This window comes from Gorilla gorilla, chromosome 17 (assembly GCF_029281585.2).
Source record: "Gorilla gorilla gorilla isolate KB3781 chromosome 17, NHGRI_mGorGor1-v2.1_pri, whole genome shotgun sequence".
Lineage (NCBI taxonomy): Eukaryota > Metazoa > Chordata > Mammalia > Primates > Hominidae > Gorilla > Gorilla gorilla.
This window is the reverse complement of record NC_073241.2, coordinates 86,044,096-86,062,063: the sequence shown is the minus strand read 5'-3', so window position 1 is coordinate 86,062,063 and position 17,968 is coordinate 86,044,096. Positions and strand designations below refer to the sequence as shown.

At 35.6% G+C, this 17,968-nt stretch overlaps 1 protein-coding gene across 4 annotated transcripts in view; it reads right to left on the bottom strand.

Annotated features, from left to right (window-relative positions):
* WDR7 (WD repeat domain 7) overlaps nucleotides 1-17,968 on the bottom strand; it is a 377,480-nt gene that overhangs the window by 293,915 nt on the left and 65,597 nt on the right. For all 4 annotated transcript variants that reach the window (XM_004059459.5, XM_055368194.2, XM_019014016.3 and 1 more), the window contains exons 13-14: nucleotides 16,843-17,038; nucleotides 3,716-3,930 (exon numbers count right to left, since the gene is read on the bottom strand). In XM_004059459.5, coding sequence (XP_004059507.1) covers nucleotides 3,716-3,930; nucleotides 16,843-17,038 — 411 coding nt within the window. The remainder of the gene's footprint in view (nucleotides 1-3,715; nucleotides 3,931-16,842; nucleotides 17,039-17,968) is intronic.

Below are 17,968 nucleotides of genomic sequence, written 5' to 3'. Positions count from 1 at the left end.
CACTGCCATTCTCCCTTCAGCCGGGTTTTGGTTTCTGAAATAATCTTGAACATCAAACTCTTCAAGACCAGAGTGAAGTCCTATTTATTCAACTTATGCAACAGCTTCCTAACCATCCCCTTTTCCACATTTCCAGGGCCTAATCCTATTTCCAGTCCCCATGACCTCTCACTTTATCATTCCAGTAACCTCACAATTCATTTCCCAAATCAATATTTGTGTCTTACATTAAAATGTTAGATATGACAAAATATTTCTTAAGCAATCAAAAGTATCCTTTTAAAAGTATTCAGCATCATGTCAGCACGCATTAAATTACATCCTCAGCTTTGCATTCAAGTTCTTCTACAACACAATTCTAATCGACACCTCAAACTAACTTCCTACTAAATTTCTTGAGCAATTACCATTTTTCACTAGTATGTACCATACTCTATGTGTAGTTATACTACAATGCAATATAGTTATGCTACATTGAGTATTGGAAATAAAAAGATGAAAAACTGAACTGCTGTCCTGAAGAAGTTTAAAATCTAGTAGGGAAGACAAATATAAAGAACAAAAAATACCCCATACAAAGGGAAAAGCGTTTTGGGAAACATATGAACAAAAAAAATGTGAGCATAAAAAGAATGTAAGAACTAACTCTGCCAAAATGGGTGGAGGGGCTAAGGGTTGGTAATGGCTTCACTGTCCTGAGGAAGAGTGAGATTAAAAAACAAGGGTAGGGAAGGGAAAAGAGGGATAGGATAGAGGATGCGGGATTCCTGCTATTTCAAGCTTTTTTTTTTTTTTCCCAAAAGCAGTGGTTTTAAACCAGGGGCAATTTTTGCCTCTTAAGGGAAATTTGACAACGTCTAAAGACATCTGATTGTCACAACTGGAAAGAGGAGGCTACTACCAGCATGATGTGATGTAGGTAGAAGACAGAAATGATGCTCAGCATCCTACTATATAGACTCCAGTCCTCCAACAACAAAGAATTACCCATCCCAAAATGTCAATCTGTCACAAATGAGCTATCATAGTCTACAGACAAAAGGAACAGGAATAAAGGAAAGGATAAAGTTGAGATAAATCCAGGATGGGTTAGAACACTGATAATACAGAGAAGGCAAGGAAGGAGAATGAGTTATATCTACACAACTTCACTCACCAAAACCAAAGGAAGAATGCAAAACTTCCTTTTGCAAAGGAAGAATGCAAGTTACTAATGAATGCTCCACATCTAAAGGTTCATGAACACAGCCTTGAGGCTGCAATGCAGGGGTCTTAAGACAATCAGTTATGAGGGAATGGCAAAGACAAGGGCAAAACAGTGAAAGAAAAGGCTCTCTGCACTTTCTATTCCACATCATCCAATTCAGCACATAGTTATTGCACAGCAGCTGCTGCTAGATGTCATGGAAAAGCACAGAGATAAATAAGTCAAAAATCCCTGCTCTCAAAAAGACTGAATTTCAGTAGGGAGAATTAGATAAATATATAAGTTATCATAATATAAAGAAAAAAATACATGTCATAAGAGAAATGCAAAGGGTTTCAAAGGTACACAATCTTGCAAAAGACTCATTCACAGTAATAAAGTATTTTACTTAATACCCTCTTGATCTTCTACTGTGAGAAAAAAATCACAGGATAGTAAATTCTCCATCTTTGTGAAGTTTTCAATGTCCAGTATAATTAACATAATTAGCAAAATAAAATATCTGTTACTTCCATATAGCCCTGATTGCTAACACTATGTTACCAAGACAAAAAGCAGCACTTTCTATAGAGTATCCCAATACAGGCTTCGCTTTCCATTGAAAGACTCATGTAAAAAATTAGATCCAATATCCTAGAGTAAGTCCTGTACCATTGAGAAGCTCTTAGTTGTTTGTTTTTTAACTTTGGGTGGGTTTATTTCTCCTGAGGTTAGAAAGCTATCCAGAGGACGGCTCTTTAAATATTCCCTTCAGAAGGAACCTCAAACTCAACATGAGAAAACAGTTAGAGAAATCCCTAATGGTCCAGCCAACATACATTTTTTATAAAGTGATTATCCTCCTGCAGCTTCAGCTTCCTAAGCCTTTTTCCTCCCTTCTATAATTGTTTTCCTTGTAGGCCAGGCAACAATTACCACTGCTACAAGACTAAGGAGGTTCACAAGCAATATATTTTACAATACATAAGTGTAGTGTCTCTGATATCTGGTGCTTTTATCACTAATTGCACTATAAAATACGCTATTAAAACAGGGACAAACAAGATTGTAAAAATCACATAATGGACCATGACCACTTAAAAAAGCCATTCATAACTGTTACTGTACCACTTATTTTTCTTTAATTTTCAAGTTATATAATTATTTTTCCAAATTTTTACTTCTAGGGGATACCATCAAGAAAAAGAATATATCTGGGAGTTACACCACATGCATGCATGCTCTTAAACATATTGTTTTATAAATTTGCTCAAAATCAAATTACATATCATGTCAGAAAATGTGCTATGAACACTGAATTCCTAGAGACAGCTACAAGATTCCTTGGAAGTAACTGAAGGTATGGCCAATGCTCTCAGCTGTGATTTCTTCACAAACTTTAGGGTTTGCTACTGAAAGCACAGAGGAAAAATATAGAACGATTTCACAGTTCCAGTTGTTGAAATATACAATACAACATAGCTGATAAAACATTTATATCTTAAGGGAAGAAATAATGATCAAAGGGTGACATTACTGAGAACTACTGGAGGATGTGGGTCAGTGGAACTGCCTACAGTATTTCATGTGTCATCAGCACGCACGAACTCATGGTTAATTTTCAAGTCTGCAGATGAGCCTTTCAACCCCTTTACTATTTATTCACATGTCTAACCATTTAAAAAAATGAAAATCAAGGAGAGACTAAAATTAAAAGTATTTGTGCCTATTCATTAATAACTCTAATGAATATTTAGATGGAACTAGAATTTTAAGTAGTGATTCAGATGAAATATTGAGATTGTCTCTAGGTTTCATTTATCCATTACTAGAGACAAACTAGTTCTAATTATACCACATGACACAAATACCACAGACCAAACAGTGGCTAGACTCTACAAAACTAAAGATAAGTAACCAATTCCTGAATTGGGATTGGTTTTTTTAATAGGATAATCTTCTGTTAACTGAAGAAGTAACTTATAGTTTATTAAGTGTCAGTAAGGAAAGTGTGTTTGAGCTTGGGTCTCAGAAAAATTTCAATACTTCTGCAACACCATCATATGTATTCTGAAACATTTTCTTAAATCTTTACAATGGCTTAACCTTACTAAAATCAGAACCTAATTTTAAAACAAATGATATATCACAATTACAGACATCTTAATTGTACCTAAATTACTTTTTTCCCTCCTTAGGACATTAGCTAGTGCTCAATCTTTCAACAGAAAGACTACCAAAAAGTAAGACAGATTATAGACAGTTGGTTTGCCCTAATTTCAGAAACTAAAGTCACTTTATTCAGTTGGAAGAATTTAAAAATATTTGAATGGTAAGAATAATACACTTTTTCAAAATGCCAAGTACTTGAAAAACTCAAACCATGTTGGATAAACCTAAATGAAAATCAAAAGCTTATTTTTTAAGTGTCATTTCTCAAAAATTATTTTCTAAGATATGCCAAAGCCATGTTACTAAATGAAGTTAAATGGGGTCTACACACTTCATGAGCCCACATATAAAACTTACCTTGTCAGATGCCTCAGAAGCCAAGAGGTTAGTTGCAAGGGTTTGTAGCTTATGATGGGCCATATTTTTAAGAGCAGCAAGACTACGTCTCGTCATAGCTTGTTTTAGGTTGACTGCTGGATGACTAAGTGAATCAACAGCAGCAGGAACAGCCTCATCACAAGCGTTTAGAATCTCAACCGCTGTTATCCCCATCACACAACGATCCAATGCACCTGCGAGAAAAATATATTCACAAATATTTCATAACACTACAACATTTTGAATAGTTTAAGTAAAGAAAAAATTGTATGAAAATTTTTTAAGTAGAAACATGTTTTATCAATGCCTCCTGGAAATTTTTTTTTGTACTTCCTTCCTCTAACAATCTTCCATGTAGTACCTATCACCTCAATGAATTCCTCTCCCACAAAGTCCCTGATGCAACTTCCCAATAAAGTCAAGTTCAGAGCTAAGATTCCAACAACCTTCTCCAGGCTTTTCCACTCTTTCTACCTCCCAGATGGTTTTCTTGACTACTCCTGTCCCATCGCACCATTACAAACATTAAAATCTATGATTTGACCTTCCTCTAAGTTGTATATCAATCTTAAACGAAAAAAGTCTTACTAAAATTTGTTTTCTTCCTCCTTGAATAATTGCTGAAGCTTCTCTAAGAAACTTCCACAAAACAGAAAAAATACTATAATTTCTACATTTTGTCTGCAAATTCTTGACTCTTACTCTCACCATCCAGCCAAATGTTTCTTCGTATGTTTGTGGAAATTACCACTACTTCTACTTACAACTACTTTACTTATTTATTTATTTATTTATTTATTTATTTATTTATTTATTTTTGAGACAGAGTCTCGCTCTGTCGCCCAGGCTGGAGTGCAATGGCGCGATCTTGGCTCACTACAAGTTCCGCCTCCTGGGTTCACATCATTCTCCTGCCTCAGCCTCCCGAGTAGCTGGGACTACAGGTGCCCACCATCACGCCCGGCTAATTTTTTGTATTTTTAGTAGAGACAGGGTTTCACCGTGTTAGCCAGGACGGTCTCGATCTCCTGACCTCATGATCCGCCTGCCTCGGCCTCCCAAAGTGCTGGGATTACAGGCGTGAGCCACCACGCCCGGCCTACAACTACTTTAAAGCTTCTTTATTTGGCTATCCTTTCAGTTTATCTCCATCTATGCATTTCTTGTCTAAGTCACAGCAAAAACTTCCTCCAATGTGAGCTTCACCACCTCCTTCACCCATCTTTCAAGCTCTTAATGTTACATTTTCAATGAGTTATTCTCTGGCCATCTTATCAAATTCTCCATTTTCTGCTTTATTTTCTCCATAACACAAACACCAGAGAACATACTATATGTTTAAAGTTTTTGTTATTTTTGACCTGCCTCTCTCCACCCAGAATGTAAACTACACAAGAGCTAGAGAGTTTCAGATGTTTTGTTCACTGTTGTATCCCTGGTACACTAAACAGTGCCCAGCACATTGGAGGCAGAGAGTAACTATTTGTTGATTAAATGGAGATAGAGTTAGCAGCCTCAAAATACAGAGTTCTAACAAATCTATGAGAAAAAAAATAAGCCAACAAAATAATGTTTAAAGAATATGAACAATCGAGAAAAGAAATTCAAATAGGTAGTAATCATACAAAAAGATGTCAACCTCACTAATAATCAAAGAAATCAAATTGAAGCAATAATGAAATACTATTTATCTCTTACCGTACAGATACTCAGCATTCTAAAGTATGTATGAAAACTGGTAATATACTTTTAGTACAAATAAAAATTAGTAATTTTTTTAACAAATTCTATTAAATTTAAAACTCACATTTCCTTTAACACAGGAATTCCTATTCTAAGATTATGCTAAATAATGATACCATATCCAAACATATATGTATGTCGTTGGGTTATAAATGTCTTAATCGTAATAGAAAAATTTTTCGGAAACCTAAATATCTATCATTACTAGACTGTGTCAATAATTTATGATGTATCCACTAAAAGGAGTACTGTGAAGTTACAAAAACAATGTTTAAAAGGAAGCTCAGCTATATATATTAACATAGAATAAAAGCCACAACATATTGTTAAATGAAAATAACAAGTTAGAGAAGAGTATTCATAGTATAAAGTGGGGGAAGGGATATTACAGTCACAGAAAAATACTCTCAATAGATGTACACTAGGTGGTTAACAGGATATATTTACATGGTTGAATTAGTATAGAACTTCATATTCTTGTACATGAAGATTTGTAACATATCAATTTTTTACAAATGTATATCATATTATGTTTTTAAATATTGTGGGAAAAGATTATTTTAAGTAAATTAAAGTTAATTCAATTTTGAAAGTAATATGATATTCTTTCAGATATCTTAAAGTTTCACAGGAATAAATTTAGAATTTACTGCTCTAGCTCTTAATTCTCCATTAAATGTGGTTTGTAGTTATAATGGAAAGGCTTAAGTGACCCCTTATTGATATCTAAAATAAAATCATTAATCAACAAATAAGTGAGAATATACTACCTGCAAAAGCTCCAAGTAACTAATTTGATCTCTGGCGTCAAAAGTTTATACTTCCTCTTCTCTTCTGAACAACCGAGCCCAAAGTTAGTAAATACACCTGAGCAAAGGTAGGAGTCCATGTCAGATAAGGGGCATGGTGGTGAAAAGCGGGCCTGCAGCAGCCCAGAGCAATATGTCAGAGGCTGAGAGGGTGCAGAGGGAAGCTAAACAAGAGGGAAGTGGTGGCAGCAGCTTGGCACAGGGTTCAGCCCCAGAAGCATTGCATCAAGAGACACTGTTGGAACCTGAGTGGAGAGAGGAGGGAGTTCACACAGTGACGCAGCCCAGTACAGATCCCAAAGGTGGGTCTAAGAAATCAACACATGAAAGCAACCTGGCACAGAACGTTGAAGTCTAAGAGGTATGAAAAGGGCATCCATATGGTGAGGGGGGACGGGATGGGGCCCAAAGAGAGAAGAGGGCATCTATGCAGGTAGGCAGCTTTGCACAGGGTGCTGGATCCCAAAAGGGGAGAAAGGATGACCATGCTGGGAAGAGAGGACATCAGTCACAGGGTATCAGTCAAGATGGATAAAAAGCACATCCACACGAGGAGGCAGCATCATCTACTTCAGCTGTAAAGCAAGACAACGCTGAAAGAAAAAAAATATCCAGTGTGAAGGGACTCCCACTGACCAAATCCAAGACATCACATAAGAGTTTAGGAATGTAATCTGTTGTATAAAATAGAGATCCAACTGCAAATAAATGAGTAACTTAAATGTTTGATAAAGAAAAGCTATTTACATGGTTTCAAAGTATCTTTTCACAAAATGCTTACTAATTACAAAAAGAAAAAACATAACTTTGCAGTGAAGAAGCCAAAAAACACCTTAAGGGACCTAAGTAAACCCTAGTGATGAAACAAATCAAAATCATATGCCAACTGATAAGATGTAATGAGAAAAATGTCAGTGATTTTCTTGCCAAAGATACATATTCTGAAAATAACCATGAGAAGACATCAGATAAACGGAAATTGGGAAACATTTTATAAAATGACTGGCCAGAAATATTCAAAACTTTCAGTCTTTAAGGTGAAGGAAGAACTAAGGAATTATTTTACATTGAAAGGGGGATAGAACTAACCATGCACAATTCTAATCTGGATCTTTTTGCAGTAAAAGACGGTAGTGGAACAACTGGAAAAGTTGGAATAAAGTCTGAAGATTAAATGGTTGTAATATATCAATGGTAATTAACTTCCTGGGGTGGGAGAGAAATGTATACCCCAAGAGTGAGGGTCAAAACATTTGCACATAAGAAGACAATCAACAACACAAGCCAAAAAGAATAATAAAGAGGCTGATATGGTTTCGCCCTGAGTCCCCACCCAAATCTCACCTTGAATTGTAATAATCCCCATGTGTCAAGCGTGGGACGAGGTGGAGATAATTGAATCATGGAGACAGTTTCCTCTATGCTGTTCTGATAGTCAGTGAGTTCTCACAAGATCTGATGATTTTACAAGGGGCTTCCCCCTTCGCTCAGCACTCCTCCCTTCTGCTGCCCTGTGAAGAGGTGCCTTTCACCATGATTGTAAGTTTCCTGAGGCCTCCCCAACCATGCGGAACTGTGAGTCAGTTAAACCTCTTTTCTTTATAAATTAGCCACTCTCAGGTATTTATTCATAGTAGCATGAGAATGGACTAATACAGAGGTTCAAAAGATAGAAAAAAAAATCCATTCCCAACTAAACCTGCTTTTAAAAATATCAGGGAAAGAGTGGACTCTGCCTGAATATTTAAAGATTTTGAAAATTCAAATTAGCAGAAAAGACTTCTGCTTCCAGCCAAGATGGAGTAATAGGAACTGAATTTACCCTTTTACGTAAAATAATTGGGAAAAAAATAGATATAAGGATTTGAAACAATGCTTTTTCAGACAATCCTTAATCGACTAATGTCCATTGTCTGAACACTGACTAACATCCATTGTCTGAATAGCCTAACAGATTCCTTAAGTTGAAAACAGATAGCTTAGAGTACAGGCAGCTAGAGTTTGCAGAATAGACTACCAGGGTGAAGAAAGCTCCACAGAAACCTGCAGAAGGTCCTCCTTACATACTCGGCAGAGTACTGATTACTGAGTGACTATGAAGAAAGTACCCAAGGCCAAGGAAAGAACCACTTCAAAAGAATACAGGGTACACTACCCAGGACTCAGACAGGATTGTGAATAGTGCCTACTCTGACCAGCCAGAACGGAAACCTCAAATTCATGAGCCACTGGGTACAGTTCTCAGGAAGGTGTTCCATTTGCAGTGGATAATAAATAGCTCCACATTTAACCCTGCTCCAGCCCTACCTGACAAGGCAAGACCCAAAAGGATCAAACTGTTTCTCAGTAATTTAACTGTGTCCCATCAAGCAGGAGAAATAAATAAAGGGTATTCAATTAGGAAAAGAGGAAGTCAAATTGTCCCTATCTGCAGATGACATGATTGTATATCTAGAAAACCCCACTGTCTCAGCCCAAAATCTCCTTAAGCTGATAAGCAACTTCAGCGAAGTCTCAGGATACAAAATCAATGTGCAAAAATCACAGGCATTCTTATATTCTGATAACAGACAAACAGAGAGCCAAATCATGAGTGAACTCTCATTCACAATTGCTTCAAAGAGAATAAAATACCTAGGAATCCAACTTACAAGGGATGTGAAGGACCTCTTCAAGGAGAACTACAAACCACTGCTCAAGGAAATAAAAGAGGATACAAACAAATGGAAGAACATTCCATGCTCATAGATAGGAAGAATCAATGTCGTGAAAATGGCCATACTGCCCAAGGTAATTTATACATTCAATGCCATCCCCATCAAGCTACCAATGACTTTCTTCACAAAATTGGAAAAAACTACTTTAAAGTTCATATGGAAGAAAAAAGAGCCTGCATTGCCAAGTCAATCCTCCAAAAGAACAAAGCTGGAGGCATCATGCTACCTGACTTCAAACTATACTACAAGGCTACAGTAACCAAAACAGCATGATACTGGTACCAAAATAGACATACAGACCAATGGAACAGAACAGAGCCCTCAGAAATAATACCACACATCTACAACTATTTGATCTTTGACAAACCTGACAAAAACAAGAAATGGGGAAAGGATTCCCTATTTAATAAATGGTGCTGGGAAAACTGGCTAGCCATATGTAGAAAGCTGAAACTGGATCCCTTCCTTATACCTTCTACAAAAATCAATTCAAGATGGATTAAAGACTTAAATGTTAGACCTAAAACCATAAAAACCCTAGAAGAAAACCTAGGCATTACCATTCAGGACATAGGCATGGGCAAGGACTTCATGTCTAAAACACCAAAAGCAATGGCAACAAAAGCCAAAATTGACAAATGCGATCTAATCAAACTAAAGAGCTTCTGCACAGCAAAAGAGTCTACCATCAGAGTGAACAGGCAACCTACACAATGGGAGAACATTTTTGCAATCTACTCATCTGACAAAGGGCTAATATCCAAAATCTACAATGAACTCAAACAAATTTACAAGAAAAAAACAAACAACCTCATCAAAAAGTGGGCGAAGGACATGAACAGACACTTCTCAAAAGAAGACATTTATGCAGCCAACAGACACATGAAAAAATGCTCATCATCACTGGCCATCAGAGAAATGCAAATCAAAACCACAATGAGATACCATCTCACACCAGTTAGAATGGCAATCATTAAAAAGTCAGGAAACAACAGGTGCTGGAGAGGATGTAGAGAAATAGGAACACTTTTACACTGTTGGTGGGACTGTTCAACCATTGTGGAAGACAGTGTGGCAATTCCTCAGGGATCTAGAACTAGAAATACCATTTGACCCAGCCATCCCATTACTGGGTATATACCCAAAGGATTATAAATCATGCTGCTATAAAGACACATGCACACGTATGTTTATTGCAGCACTATTCACAATAGCAAAGACTTGGAACCAACTCAAATGTCCAACAATGATAGACTGGATTAAGAAAATGTGGCACATATACACCATGGAATACTATGCAGCCATAAAAAAGAATGAGTTCATGTCCTTTGTAAGGACATGGATGAAGCTGGAAACCATCATTCTCAGCAAACTATCGCAAGGACAAAAAACCAAACACCGCATGTTCTCACTCATAGGTGGGAACTGAACAATGAGAACACCTGGACACAGGAAGGGGAACATCACACACCAGGGCCTGTTGTGGGGTGGTGGGAGAGCGGGGGAGGGATAGCATTAGGAGATATACCTAAAGTAAATGACAAGTTAATAAGTGCAGCACACCAACATGGCACATGTATACATATGTAACAAACCTGCACATTTTGCACATGTACCCTAGAACTTAAAGTATAATAAAATATATATATATAAAATTAAAAAAGGTAAAAAAAATTTAACTGTGTCCCACAACAAAGCTCAAAAAAATTTACAGGAATACAAAAATATCCAATACCCAACAAAATAAAGTTCACGATATCTGGTGTCTAATAAAAAATTACAAGGCATGGCCGGGAGCAGTGGCTCATGCCTGTAACCCCTGCACTTTGGGAGGCCAAGGCAGGTGGATCACCTGAGGTCAGGAGCTCCAGACCAACCTGGCAAACGTGATGAAACCCCCCATCTCTACTAAAAATACAAAAAATTAACTGAGCGTGGTGGTGCCTATAATCCCAGCTTCTTGGGAGGCCTGAGGCAGGAGAATCACTTGAACCTGGGAGGCAGAGACTGCAGTGAACTGAGATTGGGCCACTGCACTCCAGCCTGGGCAACAAGAGTGAAACTCTGTCTCAAAAAAAAAAAAAAAAAAATTACCAGGCATGTCAAAAAAATGATCAATACTGAGTGAAAAAAAAAAATCAAATCAAGAAAAACAAGCCCAGAACTGACAAACATATTAAAATTTGAAGACAAAGGCATTAAAAGTTATTATAATTATATTCCAGATGTTCAAAAGGTTTTGCATAGAGAAATAGAAGATATTAAAGTACCAAAATCAAGCTTTCAGAAATGTAAACTACAGTGTTTGGGATGAAAAATATACTAGATGGGAACAATTAGATTAGACATTATAGAAGAAAATAGCAGTAAACTTGAAGGCATAGCAATAAAAATTATATAAAATGAAACCAAAAAAAGTTTTTAAATGAAAATACCATCACAGTGAGCTGAAGAACAACTTCAAATGGCTTAAAAGACATATAATTGGAGTCTCCAAAGAAAAGAAAAGAAAATGGAGGGGAGAAAATATATTTGAATAAATTATGGCCAAAAGTTTTCCAAATTTGATAAAATCTACACAGCCACGGATCCAATAAGTATAACAAACCCCAAGAACAAGAAATATAAAGAAAACCACAATCAAATTGCTCAAAACCAGTAATTAAGGAAAAAATTTAAATGGAGCCAGAGAAAAGAAATGTTATATACAGAGGAAACATAAGGTTGACAGCAGATTTCTTGCTGAAAATAATGCAACCCAGAAGACAGCTGGAGTACAGACAGCAAAAGACAAAAACCTGTTGACCTAGAATTCTATACCTAGAGAAAATAGCCTTTAAAAATGAAGATAAAATAGAGTTTTTTTCAAACATGCAAAAGCTGAAAGAATTCATCACCTACAGACCTACACTAAAAGAAAAATTAAGTATTAGACAAAAGAAAAATGACTCCAGGCAAAAATCTGCATCTACACAAAGCAATAAAGAGCAATGGAAATGGTGACTACATAAGTAAATATGCAAGACTGCATTCTTATTACTCAAATTTCCTTAAAATATCATAGATACTTTTGTTTGTTTCAAACAAAAAAAAAAAAGGAAAGAAAAAAGCAATGTTCCAAGTGAGTGAAAATCATGAAAACAATATGGATGATACTAGCAAGAAGAATTGGGAGTGACCCAATTATTATTGACTAGAGCAACTGGTCTGTGTAAAAGAACAGTAAGAGGTAAAGACAGAAGGTAGGAAGGTACCACACTATGGAAGACCTTGTCTTGAAGGCTTTATGAACTAATATTGTTTATGGTTTATTCATTAAGACATTAATATGAAGCAAGGGTTCTCAGTGTTTTCTTTCCTAAGATTAATTTCCTGGCAGAGTAAAGGATGAATTAGAAGGTAGACAGAGTAGGCAGGGTACCCAATAAAGATAGCCTAGGTATGGAAAAATATGGCCATAAATTACAATGGTACACTGGAAATAATAAAAAAGTAGTTGAGGGATACCTAATGGGAAATACTTAGTGATTAATTGCATGGAGGGGTTGTGACAGGAGGGAGTCGTAAGCACAGTCATATCTCCACTCTAACAACCCCTTCCTTCAAAAAGGGAAGCAATGAAAATGGTAACTACAGAGGTAGGTAAATATGTAAGATTTCATAAAGTCAATCATTAAAAAAGAAAAAAGAAACTCTCTGATTATACTTGGTTTTACCAAGGTTATAGTCAGTTACCTCTTTTTCTTAACCCATTCATTCTCTGTGTCTTCCCCTGTCCTATAGCATGTTTTGTAACAGATTGAAAAGCAAAAATGTACAGAAAAGCTGATGATGTAATGGCAATATATAGTGAAATACAAATGTAAGATCTAATTTCCACTGTATTAGATACTACTGGCAAAGGGTCAAATACGTGAAGAAAACACTTGCTACTAAAACCCTCCACTAATAACAAAAGACTGAACTTCAACACTACCTCCTGATTCTCTTCAGCAATTTTAGTAACGAGAAAAACATCAATTTAAATGTATCAAAATAAAAGCATGAAAAACGTTTTAAAAAATTAGTCTTAAGGAAGAATAACAGTCACTAAGACTTTACTTGTATGACAATCTGAGCCCCTGAAACACATGCTTTTTGTTAGCCATGCTTTATATATGTTTTTCAAAAGACATACAAATATACATTAATTCATAATTCCCTGCTAGATTTTATTAGGTACTTAAGTTCAAAAAGATGACTCAAATGCATATTTCATGAAGTACATGCAAAAAGAGAAATATCAGAAAACATGGAGTGCAGAACATAAAAAGAAACATCACAGAACAAATAAATTCACAAGTCCTCATACACTAATTTCTGATAATATTTGTCAAGCATTAATGGTATTTGCATTTGTACAAGAACATCTAATAATCATACATAAGGAATAAAAATATGATGTGGGAATCACTTTTGTTGTGTAGCAAGAATGATAAAAAGAAGCCAGATGAGAATGTGGTTTAGGCTTGGTAATGGCTAGATAAGAAGAACATTTTGTAACATCAGTCATTACTTTCAGCATGCCTGTTTCCCAAACAGACAGGATTCTGACCTTGTCAAAGGCCTGTGAGAATGGCACTGCATACTTACTGGGAATATCAAATGTGAAGAATGAGACGGTTGATCCCAGAAGCACATCAATAGCTCCACAGAAACCACCTAGGTCAGTGACCCACCTTTAATAAGTTCATAAGAGGGAAGCAAGAGGTTCATCTGGCTAAATCTTGTTGCTAGTGTTTGGGTAGTTTTTTAACTATTTAGAGATGTGAAAGAATAATTTCCATGGCCATTACATCACTATTACATTGCTATTACATATAAGAAAATGTCACAATAAAAGAACAAAAGATTCTAGAACTCCAGCTCTCTACATTTTGTATTACTAGCTTTGACTGCATTTCACAGGGAGCTATAAACTGAAAACACAAAGTACTCATTTGAAGGAAAAAAATGTTTAAACGTGCTGCATAAATGTATAAAGGAAAGACACTTCAAGTGTTTTACACTAGAAACATCAGTATAACTCAAAACAATAACTAGAAAATTGCCCAATATGCAAAACAGGGTTAATGTGGTATGGCTGCATTTGGAAAAATACATTCCTGAAACACTAACAAGAGAGATCAAGTATCTCCTCAGAGTTTAAATACATTTCATACATCAAACCCTGGCTGAATCTGATTTTTTCTAGCTTCATTTTTTATTTATTTAATAAATAAATAAATTTAATAAATAAATAATGTCAATACCTCCAGGATGTACCTTACTGACTCCCCAGGGAACTTTGTATCACTAGCTACAGCATGAACAGCAAGGAGGAAAAAAACAATGTATGCCTCCTATTATGGTTGAAATCCAAAATAAATTCAGCTTCTCTATAGCATTTATCTTGAATGTCATATTGGCTGATTGTTTACCCAAATCTTCAGCATGTAATTTCAATATTACATGCTGTATTTTATCTAAATTGGGCTTAATTACACTAAACTGATTATAACAATAACCTCTTCCAGTACCCCTACAGTTAGGGCCTATTTGTCATTTCCTTCTAGAAAAATCACTAGAACAGTAACTTTGTCTATCAGTAAGGCCTCATTTGTAAATAATTTCATTTTATATTCTTCACAAATATATTTATAGTATCTGAAATATTCAAGTATTATCTATTTAAGCATCAGAAAAGTTCAGAAAAATGATACTCTCTTCATCATACTTCATTTGAACAAGTCCTAGACAAGTTTACTATACATTTTTACTTAATATATATCAGCTATTAATTTAATAGTTATAGGGTTTTTTTTGTTTGTTTGTTTTTAAGACAGAGTCTCTCTCTGTCTCCCAGGCTGGGGTGCAGTGGTGCAATCACAGCTCACTGTAGCCTCAACCTGCTGGTCTCAAGTGATTCTCTCACCTCAGCCACCTGAGTGGATGGGACACAGGCATGTGCCACCACACCCAGCTAATTTTTGTATTTTTTTTTGTAGAGACAGAGTTTCGCCATATCTCCCAGGCCGGTCTCAAACTCCTTGGCTCAAGCAATCCACTCCCCTCCATCTCCCAAAGTGCTAGGACTACAGGTGTGAGCCACTGCACCCAGTCTTAATATTGATAGTATTTTAATACAGTGTCTTGCAAATGCCATTATTGCTATAAGAACTTTCTTTAATACTAACTCCCAAAAATTTATTTCTAAATGTAGATAAAGTCATATTCCCAAGTTCAACAAAGTAACAAGTTAAGCAGCATGCTTCTTTAATAACAGTAGTAGGAAATAGATACACATGCATGTATACACACACACACAAGCTTACAATTGCACACACATACACATACATATAAACACACTTACATTCTGTTTGCCACATGCCAGGGAAATATTATCTCATTTTATTCTCTCAGAAATGCTTTAAGATAGAAAATATTATTACCCTAATTTTACAGATGAGGAAATTGAGGGACAAATATCCAGTGACTTGGAATAGATCACAGTGTTAGCTAGGAGTCCATCCTAGCTAGTTCAAACTAAACAGTCTGACTCTAGAACTAAAGACAAATTCCATATATTCAGTTTATGAAGTGGACCAAAAAAGAAAACACAAGACTGCTATTCAGCAGATAGGACATAACATAAAGACACACAAAAGAAAGATATAAAATTGCATATGTAGTATGACAGCAATTCTGTTTTTTAAAATGCCCAGAAAGAGATTAGAAAGACATGTGCCAAAAATGTTAACATTTACCAATGAGCAATGAGATGTGGGCTCATCTTTCTTCTTTTCTAACACTTTTGTGCTTTTAAAACTTGACCAAAAAGTATGAATCTCTTTTACAATGAGAGACAAGAGAAAGAAAGGTTACATGCAAAAGCAAGGAAGTTTGACAGACTTCAAGAATGCTTCCTCTTGTCAACATTGCCTATGTACTACCAGTTAAAATGAAGACAATAAATAAAAGATTACCGAAGCTTATGGCTATTTATTCCCAAAAGGCTTAAGAGAACTCCCTTTCGCACAATAGTGCATGCAGAAATATGTATATAGTCTGATTCCAAAAATGCTATTTAAAACAAAGACGAAGAAAAGGAAAAAATCTAGTAGAAATATTAGTACAACTAGGAATCAAAAGAAAGACTTTAATGACTGATAGATGATTAGTGAAAATTGTGAAAGTAAAAAAGCAATGAGTTTCACAAAGGCCTAAACCAATAAACATTTAGTTATATACTTACAAATTTCTGAGGGAAAACCACGGCAGTCTGTGTATAAACATTACATATCATTGTCTGTGCTTTTAAGCTAAGCATTACTATTTCTACATTATACCCCCAATACATAAACTTTCTGAAACTCGAAATTTTAAATGTTCTCTCTAGAACTTGAAAACTTCATTTTAATTACCTCATACAAGTAACTGCCCAGCATTGCTTTTCTGCTGTTCAAAGAAAAAAGGGTTGTATCTTTTTCACCATATGTAAACCTGAGATAAAAATGATTTCTTCTTCTTGTCCACAGTTTACTTGTGAATTATATAGAAAACATATATACTTTGTTGTCCATATGTCTGTCCTCATCTGTATATTATCCTCAATTACATGCTTTTAAAGATTCATGAAATATTCTACAAACATTTGGCATAGCAGAACAAAAAAGAGGCCACTTAAACAATTAGAAATAAAAGTAGCAACTATTTTACATTTCAAGGCTTTTTTCTTCATATAAAAGACATTTTCATTTCTAGAAAATGAAATACACCCATTTAATTTTCTATAGTATCTCTTCATACTCGTTCTTACCAGTATCCATTTGCCAGACGTACACAGAACCATCTGAACACCCCACCACCAGGTAATCATCAGAAGGCCTCCATTTGATTACTTGAATAGGAAAAAGGTGACGAGATGCCAACATTATGCATTTTTTCTCTCGCAAACTTAGAAGTCCTACTGAGTGGTCACTGGCTACAGAGCAGATGCAGTGCTGTACTCTTGCCTGAAAAGAAGAATAAACCTTAATTGTGTTTAAATTAAATTTAGAATAAAATGGATCCTGTTTTCAATAACTTAAGGCAAAATTTATTATACATTTGCTGCCACTGAAAAACAACCACAATATTAGGTCATGTTGAAAAATATGTTCCTTTATATTATACATAAAACCCAGATCAATCATCAAAATATTTTTATACCAAATTAATTCTAGATTAAAGATTGCAAAAGGTACACTGGAAAAACTACTGTTCAAATTTAAAGATGACCTCATTACAATGATTGCTATATTGGAGCAGGCAAAGCTGAGAAAAAATTGATCTGTTACTAGGTGTTCTCTTTCCACAGTGTGAACTTTCCTTTGTTTGCTGTGGGAGCTGCTTTCTGCAGTGCTTCTTTCTGTCTGTGACTCTTTCATTTAGACCCATGCTCTTCCCTGCACCTTTGCTCAAAAACAATACCCTCTCCGTCCCTCTGCCACGATCATTTCTTAGGAGTCATAGATATTCACATTATCTGTAGATATGCATTCCTATTTCCTTCATGGTTTCTATCTATAATGTCAGCAGATGCATCACCTCAAGTAGCCACACAATAGCCAATTAAATGTTCTGCTGTGTATTTTCTGCTCACCTCTAGTTTTTGCCCTTCAACTCCTTTTTAGAACAAGACAAGATATAAATAATCAAAGATTTTCTCTGGTAAGAGAGAACTGAACCCATGACCTAAAAAATTAAAAATTAAAGTCTAGATTTCTATAAAACAATTTATAAACAATTGAAAACTTAACCTTTCAGTGACTTACTGGTTTATGCTTTCAGGTCATACTGAGGGAAACCACATAAAAACAGCCATCAGAAACCCATTCTTGTACATATTGTGGCTATTTATTGAGGGGGAGGCCCACTGCACTATAAATATACTCTTTCCTTTC